Source organism: Anser cygnoides, chromosome 5 (genome assembly GCF_040182565.1).
Source record: "Anser cygnoides isolate HZ-2024a breed goose chromosome 5, Taihu_goose_T2T_genome, whole genome shotgun sequence".
Taxonomy (NCBI): domain Eukaryota; kingdom Metazoa; phylum Chordata; class Aves; order Anseriformes; family Anatidae; genus Anser; species Anser cygnoides.
Window position 1 is genome coordinate 25021102 of NC_089877.1, and position 19467 is coordinate 25040568.

General features: G+C 39.2%; 1 protein-coding gene across 17 annotated transcripts; it reads right to left on the reverse strand.

Annotated features, from left to right (window-relative positions):
* Nucleotides 1-421: 421 nt before the first annotated feature.
* Nucleotides 422-8506, reverse strand: ZNF770 (zinc finger protein 770). Of its 17 annotated transcripts, XM_048058681.2 has the most exons (4): nt 8055-8506; nt 7041-7110; nt 5827-5933; nt 422-3337 (listed from the first exon to the last, which is right to left on the reverse strand). In XM_048058681.2, exon 4 carries the CDS (start codon nt 3191-3193, stop codon nt 1007-1009), a length of 2187 nt encoding a protein of 728 aa, XP_047914638.2. In that variant the 5' UTR covers nt 3194-3337; nt 5827-5933; nt 7041-7110; nt 8055-8506; the 3' UTR covers nt 422-1006. The 17 variants fall into 17 exon arrangements, with proteins under 17 accessions (XP_047914638.2, XP_047914650.2, XP_066853598.1 ...); XM_048058693.2 differs by lacking the exon at nt 5827-5933; XM_066997497.1 differs by having other exon boundaries at nt 422-5933.
* Nucleotides 8507-19467: the final 10961 nt, after the last annotated feature.

Genomic DNA, 19467 nt, shown 5'->3' on the forward strand with positions numbered 1-19467 from the left:
AAGTCATTTTCAGTCTCTAATATTTAATGTAACAAGAACATGATTTCCCAACAAAACTGCTTGTCTGAGCTATTATCACAACTTAGAGAACACTTCTTTTACTGGTGCAATACGCATGTCAGAAGGAACAGATAGTAACTGCATGTGTAATAAATATTAATGATAATTTCTTGCCTTCTTTTCCTGTAGAAAATTCAGTATAGCATGAATTGACAAGAAAAAAAAAAAAAAGTTGAAAAAGCAAGAGATATTGCAAGAAGTGGAAACAATGAAGTGGTAAAAAGGATTAAATGATTATCAACCCTGCTACTTTAGCATTGTCTACTCATATTTTACCATAAATAAGTTAAAAATGTAATTCCTCACCCACAGATCTCCAAGCATTATCCAGTTCATTTTTCTCTTTATTAACTGTTCTATAACGCTAATCAAGTTTTTCTCATTAAACATTCTTTCCCTCTTCCACAAATTTGTTCTTTTTTTTTTGCATCTTCTTCATCTAAATTTAACTGTTTTTTGTTTTTAAAGCATGAACTAAATACAGCAAGCACATGCAACACTTGCATATTTGTTTGCAACGTACAGGGAGCTAGAAGGAAGTAAAGGGACCATTTCCTGTATTCTGGAAATTACCTTGTTCATCTTTACTTTTGGATAGTTATCGTTGGGCAGCGTACTGTCATATAATACTATACAGGAAAAGGTAGGGAGCTCTGCAGATTGCTGCAACACCATCAACAGTGTAAGAATGTAAATTTATAAATACATTTAAAGAAAAGAAATGCAAAGTAGCTTTTTTATTGCTTTTTTGCTTTGTTTTGTTTTTTTTTTTAACCATCTTCTCACTGTCATCACATATTATAATCAAGTAGACAGTTCTGAAGACAGCAAATTAACTCTTCATCAGGTCTTCTCCATAACACAAAAAGATAATCCTTTCAGTCAATTATTCAGTGTAATATAAGCCTTTTAATAATTATGCAACCAAAAATGTTAATGTATAGTTTCACGGGACAGCATCCAGTTTCAATGAAAACAATATGTTCCCTTGATGTTGCTCAGTGGAACTCAGCTTTAATCTCTCTTTAAAGTGAGTAAGGTGGTGTCTCTTCAAATGTGGGGACTGTCTGAAATTTTTACCACAAACTGAACATTCAAATGGCTTCTGTCCAGCATGCATTAGGTAATGTCTTTCAAGCTTAGAAGGCGATTTGAAAGTTTTAAAGCAGATACTGCACTGATACACTTTCTTAACATGACTTTTTTCAATCCCGTCAGAAAAATCATGCCAATAACTGTAACAGCTTTGCTCTGTTTCCAACAATTTACTACACAAATAAGGCTGTGTGTTTCTCCTGCTGGTGTCGAGAACAAAGTCCCCTGACTCAATTTCAACTTTGATTTCAGCTGCTTGGTTTGATTGAATCAGCTCAAAATCTTGAAAGCCAGCTGCCTGTGAAGGTGTTTGAGAATAACCCGAATAACCCACAGGCTGCGAAGACTTAAATTCAATGTGATCTCCCCGATGATTGAAAAGTTTGTTCAGATTTTCAAATTCTACCTGGCAAACAGAGCTTCTATAGGGGTTCTTTTCAGTATGGGTGAGCTGATGTCTTTTTAAGTGAGCTGACTGTCTAAATGTCTTCCCACAAACATTACAGCCAAAGGGCTTCTGTCCCGTGTGTATAAGATAATGTCTTTGAAGTTTGGATGAAGATGGAAAGATTTTTTCACATCTGTCACATTTACACACTTTGTGTCTGTTATGTATATTTTTAGTAGGAGCTGAAAAAGCACAGCGAAGTACTTCTGGATTATCAAAGAAGCCATTATCTGATGAACCATAAAAAGCATCATCCTTATTATGCACTGAATCATCGATGTTTAACATGTGCTCACCGGTAAGCATACCTTTTAAATTAATTCCTACTTCGAGAGGTTGTAGGTGCTCTTGCCAAGATAATGGCATGGCAAACATTCTTTTCGTCCGATTACTAACTGCTTTGTGCATGTCAAGCTTGCTACAGCAGTCCTTGAAAAATTTAGTGGAAGCATTCTTATCAGAACGCTGATCTCTAACTGCAACCAGGTCAGGACTTTTAAAGTAACCTGATTTCATTTTCTTCCTGCCAGTCACAGAAAAATCTGATGCCTTTCCTCCAGTATGCTTCAGCTTCATCAGGATCCTATTTTTCATGCTGACTGCATGGCTGAAAGCTGTTGTGCAGTTATTTGAACTTTTGCCATCTCTCAGGTAACAACATTTGTGCAATTTTAGAACCTGCTCTGTTTCAAAACACTGGTTGCACATTGGACACTGAAAGGGTACAATACAAATTGAACAAACATCACGTGGGTCATTCTCCTGGGACTTGTAAGGGTCATTCTCAAAACTATCCATCTTTCCTTCCAACAGTTTCTGTGGTCTGAGATATTTAGGAGTCTTTCCTTTGTATTTGATACTGGGGACAGTCTTATTTCTGGCATGGAGCTGTTTGTGCTTCATGAGTTTGCTCTGTATTTTAAACCCCTTCTGACAAAAGCAGCACTGAAAAGGCCTTTCTTCTGTGTGTGTGAGCTGATGGATTTTCAAATGGGTTGACTGTCTGAAAGATTTACCACATGAAGAACACTTAAAAGGTTTCTGGCCAGTGTGAATAAGGAAGTGTCTTTCTAGCTTAGATCTTGAAGGAAATGTCTTGTTACACGATTCACAAGCATGAGTTTTCTTTCTCCTTCTGGTACCATGCAGATGATCTGCCTTGAGGCACTGATGCAGCATCCACCTCTCTTCAGTTGTAAAAGACTTCCAGCACACAGAACATCGAAATATGCCACAAACGACCCTGTCTTGCTCGGAATCCATAGATTTTTCTGCTTGCTTGATATCATTCTGATAATTTGCATTGTGAAGCTGCTGATGCTTCAAGAAAGTAATTAAGTTTTTGAAGTTTCTGTGACAAACAATACACTTAAAAGGCAGGTTATGGGTTAATTGATGCCTCTCCAGATGGACTAACTGCCTAAACATTTTATGGCACACGTGACATTCAAATGGCTTTTGACCAGTATGTATCAGATAATGCCTAGCTAATTTCGATGGAGTTTCAAACTGTTTATAGCAAGTGTCACAAATATATGGCTTTTTCTTGGGTATCCTGTTAGCTGTTACACACTGCTGTACTTTTAACATTTTTAAAAAGCAATTACACCTTGCCTACTGTTAATTTCTTCAGATAAGTATTTCAAGTGAAATCATCAATTGCCCACTAAGATGGAAGGCTGTAGAAGCAGCAAATTTTCTTAGAGGAGAGATATTCTTAAATCCCACAGGTCCCTAAAATAAGAAAAAGAGTATTACTTTAGCCATAATTGCTCAAGTTTGTCCCTTGTTTTCTACATAAGAGACCAAAAGCATCTGAATTAGAATACTCCTGACTTAATTTAGCTTAAAATGCTTTCCTCGTAGCAGAGTATTTACTTGTTGTGTTACATGATGGAAAAACTGTTACATGGAAAAACTGAAACTTGCTTCATCTGAAAAGTAGTCAAGTCATTTGTGCTGTAATGCAGGTATTACTCAATCCTGCCACTTATTTCTAGGTCATATACAGTTTAACTACCTTATGATGTTTAGGCTATTTACAAATAAAGGATATTCTTTAAAAAAAAGAACAAAAAACATATTGTAATAAATTTCTCCCCTACAACACTACTTCTAAATCCCACATGCAGTTTTATAAAGATAACAGAAAGAGGTAGGAGCTAGGGATTCTTGCACTTCAAAATAAAAATTAAATGAATGCCATGTTTGTGGGAAATGAATATTAAGAACATATTGAAACTAAACAAAACACAGTTACTATTCACACTTGTGTGCTTTGTTTTGTCAACTGAATGCAAAACAAACAGTAATCGTTTTTGCTTTATCTCAGAATGGCAAACATCAGAGCCAGCCACCAAGCGTAGCAGAGTGGAACCATAAGCTATCACCAGAATGAGGATGGAACGCAGGCTACATTCACTGTATCACAACCAAGCTAGAGTGCCTGAGTTGTGATACTTATCCATGCATATGCTCTTTTGTCATCATAAATATAAGCATTATCTTAAATCATCAGTGAATGTATTAGTATAAATCAAAATCATGAAAACAGTCAATTTTGAGTTTCCTCAAATTTTCAACACTTGGGCAACCTACTGTGTCTCAGCTGAACAACAATGATTTGCAAACAAAAAATAACTTCTCATGCACTCAATTACTTGCATCTTTATTAAAATATTCACAGGAACTCATATGAGAGACAACCTCCAACAGGGTCTTAAGCACTTCCACTAAGGGGGTTCTTTAGCCTCAGCAGGGTTCCCTCTCCAATGCTTGCCCTTCTCACTAAGCTTCTCCTTGTGCTCAGCTGAGCCCTGCTTTACTACAAAGTTATTTCTCTTGTCCTTCACCCCACTGAACGTGGAAAACAACTAAAGGTTGTTCTTTGTGACAACTGTGTATTCACAGTCTTCTTTCTGTCCTTTTTTTTTTTTTAAAATAGAACAGCCTTGTTTTTTCTAAGTGTTGTTTTTATGCTTACTTTTTTAAAGAAATAAAAGATTGGTCTTTTTAATCATCTCTGGACTAATTTCAATTGGTCACATCCATCCTAAATTGCAGCATCTAAGGCAGACGACATATTTCAGTCCGCAAGAGCAGGATGAATAACAGCATGAAAATACCTTAGCGTTATTACCTATATTCCCTAATATAAAAAGGGAGAGTGATGTAGGGAGCAAACTTTGAAGCAGTAGCATAATAGCTAAAACATGTGACAACTCTGTGGCAGAATACATTTTTGTTAACTATAATTTTGCTACTACAAACTCATAAGTGGTATTTTGATACAAGTCACAAATCATGTATTCTTTCTATATACCAGCAGAATAAAAAAAAAATAAATCATTTTTTTCAGTGTCTCTAAAAGCACTGCTTCTTCCCAAAGAGGCTACACCCCTAGTTTTTAAAAATTCAGAAATACCTGAAAAGTCCATTTAATGTAATTCCAAAGAATAAAAGCCTACTGCAGTGTAAAGCAAGTTATGATGAGATTCAAGATGTGCACAAAAGACTGAAAATATCTGGTAAATCAAAGTTTTTCTTACACTTAATAGAAAGAAACCTGGTCATCTGGTAGGATCCTTCCATCCCTCATCAATATGATCCTATATAATTGTAGGCCTTATTAATAACATTTGGATGTATGCCTTCAATGCAGTTGTCATTGCATTGAGGAATTATGTAATCTCACTCCTTTGATAGGACTTGCCAACACCGCAGAGCAGCTGAGAAAGTCAACTTTTCCTTTCCTATACTCTTCCTATACAATTTTAACAGCTACTCAGTTGCAGTCTTTTGAAGATGCACGATACCATACAACACTCTTAGGAGACCCCTTTTTCCTCCCAGTTGTCATGTCACGTGAAGGTAGGGAGGTTGCAGTGAGTATGTAACACCAAATGCTTTCTAGTTTGTGCTACAGTGAAGCTACAGACAGGTAGGCTTAGAAAAGCAGTGTATTTCTCTGCTGTGCTGGAAATTCCTGTACAGCTGTGGTTCAAGGCAGACTCCATTAGCAGGGAAAGAAAACCTCCTGAGAAAGAACTGTAAAGACTGATGAATTTTAGCTAACATGCTGTCATACAGATCTAATTTACACATCAGGAAAGTACTCAAGCAGTACAGTGACATGCAAAGAAAAAAGTCCAAAGTGAGAGACAGCTGTGGCATATTACACAAGGGATCTTGTATTTAGCTTATAAATGTATTAAAGATTCTACCTGATGAATGAGGAAAAGTGTTCTGTAGTACAAGGTGTCAAAAGCAGAGCAGAGCTTCTTACTGTGGTCTTCTGCCAATGAAAGACTGAAGGCTCAAATGAGGGAAACTTAGGCAACGCAAAAGAAGGAGAAAGGTGTTAAGATGGGCATTACTGTGCAGCCCAAATATATTTTCAAATCCTATTTAATAAGGACATTTCTGTGTACCTATTTCAGGGTGATCTGTGCCTTGCACATCTAAGGAATAAACACACTGCTGCTACAGATCAAAGAACAAAAGGCAAGCTCAGAATATTCTCTTCTGCCAGCCCTAGAAGTACATAGGCTCGTCCTAATTAGAGTTTAGATTTAATAGATACAGATATAATTTATGGACTGGGCCCAATTTAATACTAAATTGACGCTACTTTTCATCTTGGTTGCAAGGTCATGCAGAAAAACAGGATGAAGATGTAGGCAACTGAAGGTTCACAGACCTTCTTATGTCAAGTATTACTAAAGTACATATTATGTTTATTAACCTTCCAGATGACAGCAAGCTGCAACAAGCTGAAAACACAATGGAAAAAAAATCTGAATTCTAATCTTGCCTTTACTAATCAGAGAAGATTCAGGGAAAAAGAAAACAAAAAAAAAACAGGAAGTGCACTTTAAGAAAAGGAAACACAAGATTTTCTATTTACAAGGAATAATCAACTGGAAGGGGAACAACTCAGTAAGTAACAGTTGTACAGAAGAAACCTGGAGACTAAGTTGGAACAGAAGCTGGATATGCCAATAACATGCTATTATACCAGTATGTATAAACGGAAATAAAGCTTGAAGGGCACGTAAGTCTCCCATGCTACTGCTTAGAATTCAGCTGGAGTACGCTATCCTGTTTTGAGTACTGCCCTTCAAACTGAGTCAAGTACATAAACTAATTGGAATGAGTCCAGAGAACAGGATCGAGAATGATCAGAGCTTAAATGCATAATATAAAACATTAAAATAACTGGGAATGTTTAAGTTAAAGACAACAACTGATTAAAAAGCAAAACAAGCACCAAACAAACATAAAAGCTGAAAACAAAAATGAAGTCGCTCCCAAAGACATTTATAGCTGTGACTAGAAATTCAAATTATTGGAGAGAGGATTCAAGTATGTTATCCTTAAAGTTACACAATTTTTCTTAATAAGGTTTCAAGTAGGTTGTGTGGGAAGACTGTCCTACCTCCAGCAGTGGAGGTCTTCCAAAAAGGCTGTATAAAGATCTCTCAGTTCCCTCACTCATGTAGCAGACCCTGCTTTGATGCATGGGAATAAATGAAAAATTAATATCCTGGCTTGTTTTCCTATGGCTCATTAATATAATTCAAAACAAACCACCTACAAGTTGAAAATTCAGTGTTTTCAATTTGCCACTAAAGGATTGTTCTGCACTGTTAGTGTGTCCTCCAGACCCTCCAGAAAAGCTAGTGGCTGTAGCCTTCCTGACAATTACAAAATTTAATTCTAACAATAAATGTATGAAGAAAGGTAAAAAACAGACAGGTGAAAAATGTAGCTGCTGACCTACCAGACACATAGCATGCAAGAGAAACAAGCATCTGAGCACTGAGACAGGCGCACTGCTCACTGGATTTCCCCACCAGTCTTCCCTACAGAAAAATTAGGTTGCAATGTTGGGGGCACACAGTTTACCAGCACTGTAATCGTCACCTTTATACAGAAATCAACATCACGCATTACAGCTCCTCGAGGCTAGCACATCTCATCTCCCCCCCTCCATTCTCCACGTATTTTTTCAAATCATTCTCTGAAACCAAAGCACAGATGAGGGAGAAGTGGGGCTGGTTTAACAGCAAAACTAAGTTCTGCAGAAGGGGCTTGGGACCTGGCACAGACCCTTTCCACCCCAAAACGCCACAACAGCTTCCTCCCCCCGCTCACACAAGTCTCCTAAATACAGTTAAAAGCAACCAGCGAAGCGGCTCCTACAGAAAGCAGACAGCGAACGGCGGCCGGCAGCTGCCCCACGGCAGCAAACGGGATCCCTGCTAAAGGGCCGCGCCGGCCCGGCCCCCAGCAGCCCCCCGCCTACCGGGGGCGCGGTACCGGTACCGGCAGCGGCACCGCCCGGCGGCTCTGCCCTGCCCTGCCCTGCCCTGCCACACCGCGCCGCCGGCCGGCCCGGGTCGCCGGGCTCGCATGCCAGCCGAGGGGAAGGCGCAGGGGAGGGAGCGACCTGAAGAAGCAGCCACCGCACCACCGCCTTCCTCAGCCTGCCCGCGGCGGCCCTCGCCTGAACGCTTCCGCCCGGATGGCGCCCGGCCGCCGGGACGCCGGGAAACCCGGGCCGCGGCTTTCCGTTCCCCCGCGAAACCCGGCCTGGCCGGCCGCCTCCTGCGGCTCCCCGGCGCCGGGCACCCCAAGGGGGCGAGGGGGTTTGAGGCCGGGCCGGGCACGGGGCCCCTTCCCGCGGGCGAGGGTTTTGTCCTCGCCCAGCCGCGCCGAAACCCTGCTGGTGGGGTGACGAGTTCTGCGTTCCTGATGACACACGTTGTTCCCCACAAGCAGGACACGTTTTATGCTGAAGCATCACAAAATAACCGATTCCCAGTGGCCGCAGGCTGTTCGACGGAACCCCGCTGGTGGAATTACAACAAGGCCAAAGCCTGAGGTGTAGGACGTTGGGAAGCGACACTGGGAAAGGAAGAAGACTTTCCAAAAAGATACCCAGTAACTTTTGCGCAGAGCAGTAATAGTTCCGCAGAGTTTTGCCTTTCTTCTGAAAGAGGGACCAAGGAAATTCAGGAGATATGGGTGGAAGAACGCAGCTGGAGAAACTGGGGGTGCCAGAGGGGCCTAGGCCCACAGCTGCAGCTGCTGGGCTGTGGCTGACCTCAGGTCTGCAGACAAATGCCAGAACAGCCAGAAAAAAGAGATTCACCGTAAAAGTCAGTTAATAATTAATAAAACGCAAGAATATGGATGAGGCTGATACTGTGCTCAGACTGCTGATTATTATGCTGACGGGCACTGTTCTGCTCTACTCCCCTTTATCTGAATCCATCTGCTTTCTCCAACTCTCTGCTTAGACCGTAGCGGCTTTGGGACAGAGCATTCCTAGTCACAGGTACATATTTACCTTTAGAGTAAATATGGCTGGGTTTCCACAGTTCTGCCACTGTTGCTCCCACTCACACAGCTCCCATACTCAGATAGCAGGACCGAATGGTGCTGCAGTACTGCACAACTCCTCTTCACAGAAGAGGGGATCGACATTTTTGTACAGTGCCTGGAGTAGTGGGGTCCTGAGCCCTGACAGCATCTTAATAGAGTAATTATAAATGGATACCAAGAAGTGTCCTGATATAGTATGAAAAAAAGTTCCACACAATGAGCATTTATCTTTGCTGATTTCTTACTGTGGTACATCACTGAGCAGAACTCAGTAAATTATTGGATATTTATCTAGAAATGACTGAATATTTATCTGCAAAGCAGCAATATCCAGCCAATAAATACATAAATAAATAAAAATGACTTTGGGAAATGACATAAAGGTACAAGTTTCAGGGAAAAAAAAAATATATATATATATATCTTAGCCTAATGACACTGTGAAAAAGTTTTCCTCATGGACAGATTGCTTCACACATGATTTTTAAGTTTCTTTTTATACACTTCAGGAAATGGAATCATAGAATCATAGAATGCCTTGGGTTATAAGGGACCTTAAAGATCATAGAATCATCAAGTCTTAGAATGGCCTGGGTTGGAAAGGACTTCAAAGAACACCTAGTTCCAACCCCCCTGCCATGGGCAGGGATGCCACCCAACAGATCAGGTTGCTCAGGGCATTGTCCAGTCTGGCCTTGAACACCTGCAGGAATGGGACATACACAGCTTCTCTGGGCAACCTGTTACAGTGCTTCACCACTCTATGAGTGAAGAATTTCCGCCTGACCTCTAACCAAAGCCTCCCCTCTTTTAGTTTAAAACCATGCCCCTTTGTCCTGTCATCTGGATGATCAAAAAGTCACTCTCCATCTGTTTTATAAGCCCCCTTAAAGTGTTGAAAGGCCACAATAAAGTCACCCTGGAGCCTTCTCTTCTTCAGGCTGAACAGCCCCAGCTCTCTCAGCCTGTCTTGACAGGAGAGGTGCTCCAGCCCTATGATCAACATTGTGGCCCTCCTCTGGACCTATGCTAACAGATCAACATCCTTCTTGTGCTGGGCACCCCAGATCTGGACACAGTACTCCAGGTGGGGTCTCACAAGGGTACAATCCCCTCCCTTGCCCTGCTGGCGACTCCTCTGTTGATGCAGCCCAGGACGCAGTTGGCCTTCTGGGCTGCAAGCACACACTGCTGGCTTATGTCAAGCTTTTTGTCCGCCAGAACCCCCAAGTCCGTCTCTGCAGGGCTGCCCTAAATGAGTTCTTCTCCCAGTCTGTACTCATGTCGGGGATTGCTCCGACTCAGGTACAGCACCTTGCACTTGCACTTGTTGAACCTTATTAGGCTCACGTGGTTCCAACTCTCAAGCTTGTCCAAGTCTCTTTGGATGGCTTCCCTTCCTTCTGTTGTATCAACCGTACCACTCAGCTTGGTGTCATCTGCAAACTTGCTGAGGGTACACTTGATCCCATTGTCTATGTTGTTGATAAAGATATTAAACAGTACTGGTACCAGGACAGACCGCTGAAGGATACCACTCATCACCGGCCTCCACCTGGATATCAAACCATTGACCAACACCCTCTGGGTGTGACTGTCAAGCCAGTTCCTTATCCACTGAATGGTCCACCCTTCAAATCCATATCTCTCCAATTTGGAGATCAGGATGTCAAAACCATCATATGGATGACAGAATGACAGACCTCGTAAGAATGACAGACATCATAAGGATGTCAGGATGACATCATAACACAGGATTTAATAACTATAATTCTCTCTGGGTAGAGGACAAACCCAATCACCTCTCCCTCACTGTTGTTGAATTCAGATAGATATCGTGTTGCTAAAAAAAATCATAATTGTTTACACGATTCTGTATAGAGTAATGAAAGAGAAGTTAGAAGCATTTACAAGCTTAAGCACTTTTTAAGGCCCCAGTAACTGCAGATCTGTTCTTGAAATGTATTTTTTGATAACTAGAAATAACTGCCTATAGAACAATTTCTCCTTCATAGTTAGTGATATTAGAAATTAAATCAGCCTCATCACCAGTGGTTCTAAATAATATCTGACCTAGTTTGCGATATATAAGCCAAATTTTAACACTACAGGACAAAATTTATTTGCAGTAAAGTTTAAATGCTCAACAGCTTTAATAGCGCTGTTCACTTCAATAGTATGCAATTAAGACTACCACGTCTTGCAGTTAAATGGGGATTGGACAGCCTATATTTGAAAGCTTGGAAATGTTATATGACCAGAAGTGAGTGATTTAGCCTTCTAGGTGTCAATTTCCTGGATATAAAAAGTACTTAATATTTGCCACATGAATCTCAAAAGGCTATTCAGGAAATTAGTTAATCATTTAATGATTGTAGATCACCTGAGTATGTATCTTATATTTTTAAAATATTGCTTTTGTCTTAAAGTATACTCAGTCTTAGCAGTTTGTTCTTCACGAAACCTCTGGGCTGATCTGAGGCAAGAATGCAAGCAGCTGAGTTCTGCTTGTTCCCATAACAAATTAATGTAGTAGATCCACAGCTGGTGTAGATTGTTGTAATTCTCTTGATTTTAATGAAGCTGTAGGAATGTATACCAGCTGAGGATCCACTTGTATAATTCTGGGAGTTAGCACAGAGTGTAATCCAAAAATACTAGATTCAGTCTCAGAGCCCAATTAGTACAAAACAGAGTAATTAATTTTAAATGTTCTTGTAAAGAACCTGTCAACACGGGGAATCAATTATTTGCTTTTATGGTGCTAAAGAATGAAATATGCACAGTTGGTAGGAAATGATGTTGCAATATTGTAGCAGCAATGCAAGACCTTCTAGGAGTAGAAATTGGTTTTATTTTAAATCCAAAGTGATTTCAGTTGTTCACTTACACTCTCATCCTATATACTGTTTTTGGATATGCCTGTTTGTAACCTGGCTGTGGTTATTTTCACCATCCTGTCCCACTTTGGCAAGTCATTGGAATTTATTCACTGTCCTTTGCCTCCTTGTCTGGGTGTCCAGGTTCTTGACCTTCTAGTCTAGGTGCTATGAATACATGCCATTCTTCAGCTGCTTTTTTCCTTCTGATGCTTCAATACCCAGATACTGATATCCATTCTCCATGCATACAAACCTTAAAATTTCTGTAACAATTATCTACATACTGAGAATATGCAGAATGTGTGTGTTTCAGTATACTCCTACTACCCCTGTTTTATTTAACTACATAAGATTTTATTTAATATATATTAATAGATACGAGGGGCACACTGAAACAATCTGTATGATTGTTATCTGACTTGGCACTCAAGAAGTTAAACAAATCTGGCTCTGGTGATAGCTGCAGTGTCACATGGAAGATTTATTATTTTTTTTTTCTCCAAATAAAAGAAAAAAAAGAAGGGAAAAAAAAAAAAGAAAGAAAATTCCTAAACTTCCTATGCTATCTTTAAAGAAAAACTGGGTGGTACTTTAATTTTGTTATCTAAAACTGAACTTCAAGATCTTGAAATGTTGAATTGTCCCTTCTTTTCTGAAATAAAACTTTATTTCCCACTTACTACAACAACATAAACAATGTAATCCTTTTACCCTACCCTAAATGCATATTACTCCCCTTCTAACAGAATGCACAATGTTTGGAATAGGTATTAGCATCCCAGCTTTAATATTAATACAAAATGAGTGATTGTTTCTTTTGTGGGTGTACACTTCAGTAAATTGATATGAAAAAACAGATCTTGTTCAAATAATTTTCAATTTTCTTTAATTTTAGAAGTCTAAGATTTTATCTTAAAATATTGTAAAAATGCCTCTGCAAACTGACAGCTGGTAATTCAATTTCATGAGTTGCACAGACAGTCTGTGAGTTAACTGCAACGCATTATCATTAATATTGTGGCTGCTTCTGTAAGGTGTTCCATACTTTAAACACTTCCTGTATATGCAATATGTTACAGTGATTTCCCTAGTATTATTTTTATTGAATTTTAGACTAAAAAGGCACATAACGTAGTATATAACTTGCTAATGTGTCAATTAATGCCACCTCAGGGCTGAAGTAAATTGCAAAGACTTTTAAATCTGTGAATACACATTTCATGCTAGTCTTAGCTTTCTTCCTTCTTCTCTTGTCCTATTTTCTGCCGTTTTTTTTTTTTTCCCCCTAAATAGTCCATCTTAGAGCCCTCTGGTGCATAACAATGAATTGCCTTGAGGGGAAATAGTTGTTTAATGAATCTCAGAAATATGTATTCTACATGTGCAAGCATCATATTTTATTTGATTAAGCACTATGTGTGGCAGCAGCTCTATAAATTCTCTTTGTAAACTCAAAAATTTTTTAAGAAGAGTAAACTTTATTCAACCAGACTTGTAAGCAGATAGAGCATCATATCAAAAAAAAAAAAGTAATGAAATAAATTTAAAAAATCAGTTTTAAAAGAATATGATGAAATTTCACAAGCAACAGTTTAGTTCTGTGAAATGTAAATACAGTTGTATTTCAATAACTTTAAGGTATAATTGTGCCTAAATGCAATCACTTCCATTAGCTTTTTGTCTTTGTCTAGCAATATATTTTGCTTTGCCTAGCACTATATTTCAAGATAAATTTCATATCTACTATATTATATTTAAAACCAATACAGAAAACAGTTACTTTGGATGTTCATTTGTTGGGTAAAGAAAAATAAATTAAAAAAAAAAAATTGCTGGCTCACAGCCCTTAATCTCTAGAATCCCTTAAGAATCCCTGCTTTGAAATGAGTTGCAGGCTCTATCAATTATATCTGTTTAAATGGACAAATTTAATTACTACAAAAGAGCAATTGATTTTTAAATTACCACTGATTGCACAGTGGGTATCTCAGTGGGAAGACAGGTACATGCAGGCTCTCAAATGGAATCAATGTATTAATTAATCTACAGATTGACATACTCCATAGAACGTTTCCCTTCTCTTCACCTCCTTCCTGTCGACTCATTTGTTTCAGTTTAAAAGGAATCTCTGATGATCTAGAAGTGAAAAAATCAAATGGAGTATAAAGTTGCATATGCTGTGTATAATACGTAAGTTTTTGTTTCCGACTTTGCACATTCTGTGCCATTTGCTAGCCTAGAGAGCCTCTAGATGATAAAGCATTCCTTACAACATTGAAACATCTTACTATGCAATATCATGCCGAGGTATACGTATACAGGAGCGGAGGTGAAAATGACTGTTAAGTCAAAGTGAAATTAAATTCTTTTGTGCAACCAGTAAAATGAACATAAACAACAAAAAAAGATCTTGAGAAAACAAACAAGCATCCCCAGTACTGTGTCTAGCACTGGGCTCCCCAGTAGGAGAGAGATACGGGCGTACTGGACTGAGTCCAGCACAGAGCCACTCAGATGATTAAGGAGCATCTGTTGTATGAGGAGAGGCTGAGAGAGCTGGGGCTGTTAAGCCTCGAGAAGAGAAGACTTAGCAGGGACCTTATCAGTGGGTAAAAATACATAGTGGGAGGGAGTAAAGAAAATGGAGTCAGACTCTTCTCAGTGGCAAGTGAGAGGACAAGAGGCAATAGGCACAGACTGAAATATAAGGAATTTCATTTAAATGTGAGTTTTGATTGTTTGTTTTCTGTGAGAGTGGTAAAACACTGGAACAGATTGCCTAAGAGGTTGTGGAGTCTCCAAATTTGGGGATTTTCAGGGCATGGCTGGGTCCATCCCTAAGCCACCTGCCCCTGCTTTGGGGAGAGGCTTGGGCTGGATAATCTCCAGAGGTGCTTCCCAGCCTCAGCTGTTCTCTAATTCTCTGGATGTTGTTGACATGTTTAACGTTTATGTAAGGGACTTGCTGTAATATTTCATTTCTAAACCTGCTTTCTAGTCATGACATGTGTAGCTTCTTATCTTCAGAGGTTGGTTTTTGAGGCCTAGACTTCTTAGACAGCATGACACCTTTCCACTTAGATGCTAGCCCACAGCTGTCTATTTCCTTTTGCAATTGATAACTAGAAAATGTCGATTCTTCAGGGTCTCATCGCTCTCCCACAGTATAAGCTTATCTTTTACCATATGTTATTGAAGTTGGTAGCTTTCTATTTGTAATTTAAGTATTCTTAAAGCCCTGTAAGCAAAGGGATATAAGCTTGAAACTCTGGTCAATCCAAAAAGCTCCATCTGACCCAGGATCTTCCTAAAATCTGGAAGCATCCAGCTGTACTTCTTTTTATTTGGCAATCTGATTTACATCTCTTCACAAACCCTTTCCAACCTTGCTCTGGTGGGGACACTGGGGCTTTTCTAGGACAAAGTCCAAACTACCTTGTTTGCTTGACTTAAGTCAGCTAACATCACTGCACAGACAGATGGCATAAGGAAGCTGCCAGGCTTAGACATGATGTTCCAGGGCTTGTCTTCACATAAAGTACATCTTCGCGTTAGCTGTAAGAAGAGGCTTTCTTGCTAGTAGTACTGAATAGGTTTCCCAGAACTAACCCTGAAAGCTTATCAATAGTGAAACAGTATGGATATGTAACATATGTGGCTTCAAATCTTACCAGTATAAGATTTGTTACAGGCTGCTCCTGCCCAGCAGTGTGGTCACTACCATATAGGTATGTTTGGGATTTACACAAAAATTCTAAAAACCTTGATGCATTCCTTGGTTTTTAACTTCTGCTTTATCTCTTATTAAGAAAGCAAAAAGTATTATGAACACCTTCCTGGGCTTTATGGTCTGTTTGGTAACTTCCCGTGCAAACTCTTGTTTCTGTAAGCCAAACTGAAGATGCTTTACCCCAAAGGGTCAGGTTATGTTCCAGCAAAAGCATGACATAATTTTGCCATCTGTTGATGAATTCCAAGTTCACGTGTGGCGTTTGTTGTAAAGCCACCCTATTTTCTGTAATAACAAACTAATAATTTCAGAAAACTAATCAGAATTCATAAACTGTTGAAGATCAGCCAATGAACAAAGGAGACAATCCCAACATCTAAAAGTCACCTGGCAGAGACCAGTGCAGTGTATAGAAGGATCAGACACTGAAACACCAGTCCAAAGAGAGGGTCTCCTTATTGAATGCCGACAAATGGAATGAAATGAAAACAGTTCAGTGTATCCCATTACTTGCCTTAATACATTGTGGGAACCCGAAAACCACAAGTCAACAGAACCTCTTATGTTTCCTTTATGAGTTAGAGACAAGGCACTCAGTAGCAGAAACTATCTTATTTTCAAGATGAATGAGTGATTAACTGAGAATATACTGCCATAGTTACCTACTAATCAGCTATAGTCAGAGGTGGCCAATTCAGAAGTTTTACTGCTGTTCTCCGCAGTCCTCTACTACCCTGTGTTGTAGTATGAGCAGACCATAGGATTCCTCTCAGTCCTTCTCAATGTTTTCTGAACTGTCTTCATTTATATCTTTAGAAGATTCGTTTTAATGTCACATTTTTTTTTCTTTTTCAGCAGCTTGTCTGTGTTAATCACAGTAAAGAATAACAGGTCTTCAATATTTTCTCCATGTCACCTACAAGCCTTTTGAAAATGACACTGCTAAGGAAAATTAAAAATAATAATAATAAATAATAAAAAAAATAATGATGGGATGAGGTGAGAGAAGCCATAGAAATTCTTTAGTTTCACTCCTGGTCTGAAATTGTATGGTTTCCTGATAGGGATCCATCAGCGCATGCTTAGTGCTCCTTTCTTTACAACCACCTATCTTCTTCTACATGTCCTTTTATACTGAGCTGACAGAACTTTGCAGCTATCACCATCTCCAAGAAAATTCCAGTTACTTACTGAAAAGAAAAATTAGACAAAAAGAATCTTCATCTGTTGCTATATATTCCCAGCTATGGAATCATAGATTCCTTTGAAAAAAAGGAGAGTTTATGTAATTCATATTGCGTTAGTTTCCATGCTAAGGATTATAAAATTATAATGATTACTATCAGGAAATATTTTAGTATATTTTAAGTTAGTAATACAGGGCCTTTATTCTTCATTTTCTTATATATTATGAAGTCACCAAAACTAATGCATAGGTCACATTAGGGGAAATTGTCAAGAACTGCTTGATGAAACAACCTTTTTATCAGGAAATGCTAATTCACTAAAACTGATTTTTTTTTTTTTTTTGAGCTACCTATCAGTTTTAACACAACATTTTTTGGTGAAGTTACTTCCTGTGACTGAAACTGGAAAGTGAACCCCCCTGCTACCTGAACAAACAAATAGCTAAGGCATTGATAGAGGATGTGGAAAATCCCAGTTCAGACCTCTGCTTTGAATCTGGTGAAACTGGAATTTAAACCCATGTGTATGTGATGTGTGCCTGAGGCATGAGGCTGCTGAGTGTCGCTGTTTCACTTGTTAAAAAAAGACAATTCAGAGTTAACCTACTTTACTGTAGAATCAGATTTCCTGAAATCTGCACATCTCTAGATGTGTACAGCAGCTCTTATCAGTGTAAATTAAAGTACTGTTGTCTCATAAAATACTGCCCCATGTTTACACAGCTACAAAGCATTGCTTGTAATATTAAGCAGCAGCATGTCTCTGCATGCTTCAGATGTGCATCAGAAATTTCTGTCTGTAAGGTGAACCTGTATCTATACAGATGTACCTATCAGAGTGAAGATGGGTGTTTCAGGGCACTGTGGTTTCTAGAGTGGCTTGTTATGTGGAAATACTGAAATGAGGAAGATCTAAGCAGAAGACTATTTTTTATTATTATTATTCTTTTTATTTTTCATTTTTCTCCCTCTGTTCCAGAGAATGAGGTATTTTTAGTGGGAGCCACACATGAACTTTATTTCTCTAATTTCTCAGACCATATTTTCAGCTGTCTCCATAGGATAAGTTAGCCAACCCACCCTCTCAGTAGAAAAATGAATAAAAAAATATTAGTTTGATTTCAGTTTATCAGTTTTGATCAGACATTCAAGTGGAAGAAAAGTGAGGAAGATCAAACTGTCTATCTATTTGTACTGTATGTTTGAACTTTAGGATAGATCCTTTAGCAATGAACAAGTCAAAGTTCCCCTCTACCTAAAATTTAGTTGTCTCATGATTAGATTTCAGATAGTTTGAAGCAGCTTAAACGTATCACGTCTTTATACAAGCTCACTTTCAACATATGGCTAGTAAAGGTTATGATGAAAACAGTGTCCTGAGATTTCGAAAACCTCTGACATAAGAACTTCAGTTACAAATGATCGTATAGTTTGAAGTACAGGGAAAATAGAAAACCACTTGGGGTTAATATTCCTATAGAGAACATGAAAGATTAGTTTGAAATTAAAGGCACTTTTCATATCTCTAGTATAATTGAAGCAAGGAAAACAGTTGGTGAACATGTCACTCACTTTTTAGACATGTCACAGCTGTCCACGTGCTTGCCACATCACCCCATTCAATTTTTAGAGTTTTTAATATGAATATCAATCCTTCTTTTCATAAATGTAACCTGTAAATGCCAGGAATCCCTTAGGACTTTTCTCAGACTTTATTTAATGCCCTACAAGAGAGGATGTAAAAGAGACCTTTCTTTTGTAAAGTGATCCTTTAATTCTGTTCAATATCCATCATTTTCAAGGCCAAGTAATCATATTTAATGGATCCTAAATTACTCTCTGTCAGGCAAGGATTCCCTCGATAATATTAACCAGTAGAGAGGACTGACACTTGGAGGGCTGAAACTACGAGTTTTTAATGCAAGCAGCTTACAAGTGCTTTGACTGCAGTGGCGTTCACTAGCACTGCAGCAGGTAAGGGTCAGTGTTTCCATTTTGACCTATGCTTTCATGGGTTTTAGCCTGGCAATAAATACTCAAATTGGTTTCTGTCAAAAAGCAGTGCCTAAGGTGACCTGCAAAAGATTTTTATCCTTTGCAGTGTTTGTCTTCTATTTTTTTCTCTTATTTAACTGAGGGTGTGTATGTATATGAAGCCTAGGTTTTTTGGCACATAAAGATGCTGTCAGGGAGCAGCAGGAGCTGGGAGCTCTGTAAGGGAGGGGGAGCAGGAGCTGAGGGTGACCCAAGGCAGGGCTGTGATGGCAATAAGGGCCGGCCAACAGTCCAGGGATTGCTAGACAAATCTGTAGTGGTGAGACAGGTCAAAGCCTAAGCGAGACTTGTCCAAGTCAAGTCAGTGGGTCGGGGTCAGGTCTGGATCAGTAAGGTCCATGGCCAGGCATGGGATCCTTGGCAGGGACCAAACGCAAGGACAGTGGTTTGAAAGCAGTTTCTGAGCAAGGGGGAGTGACCACCCCCCTTCTTACAGTTCTTTCTCACACAAATCTTTTCTCAGCAGTTTGAATCCAGCCTGTGCAGCTGCACCATTTCTGCATTGACTTGAGTACAGACAGATGAATCCCTTGGAGCAGAGGCATGGGGCTGCACTCAGGGTACTGGTAAATGTCTGCAATTTTTCCCTACCTCAGCTTTTGTTACTGTTTTTTTTTTTTT

What these genes read in the sequence shown, in the direction of transcription:
- ZNF770 (XM_048058687.2), bottom strand. Translation starts at nt 3,193, where the DNA reads ATGTTAAAAGTACAGCAGTGTGTAACAGCTAACAGGATACCCAAGAAA.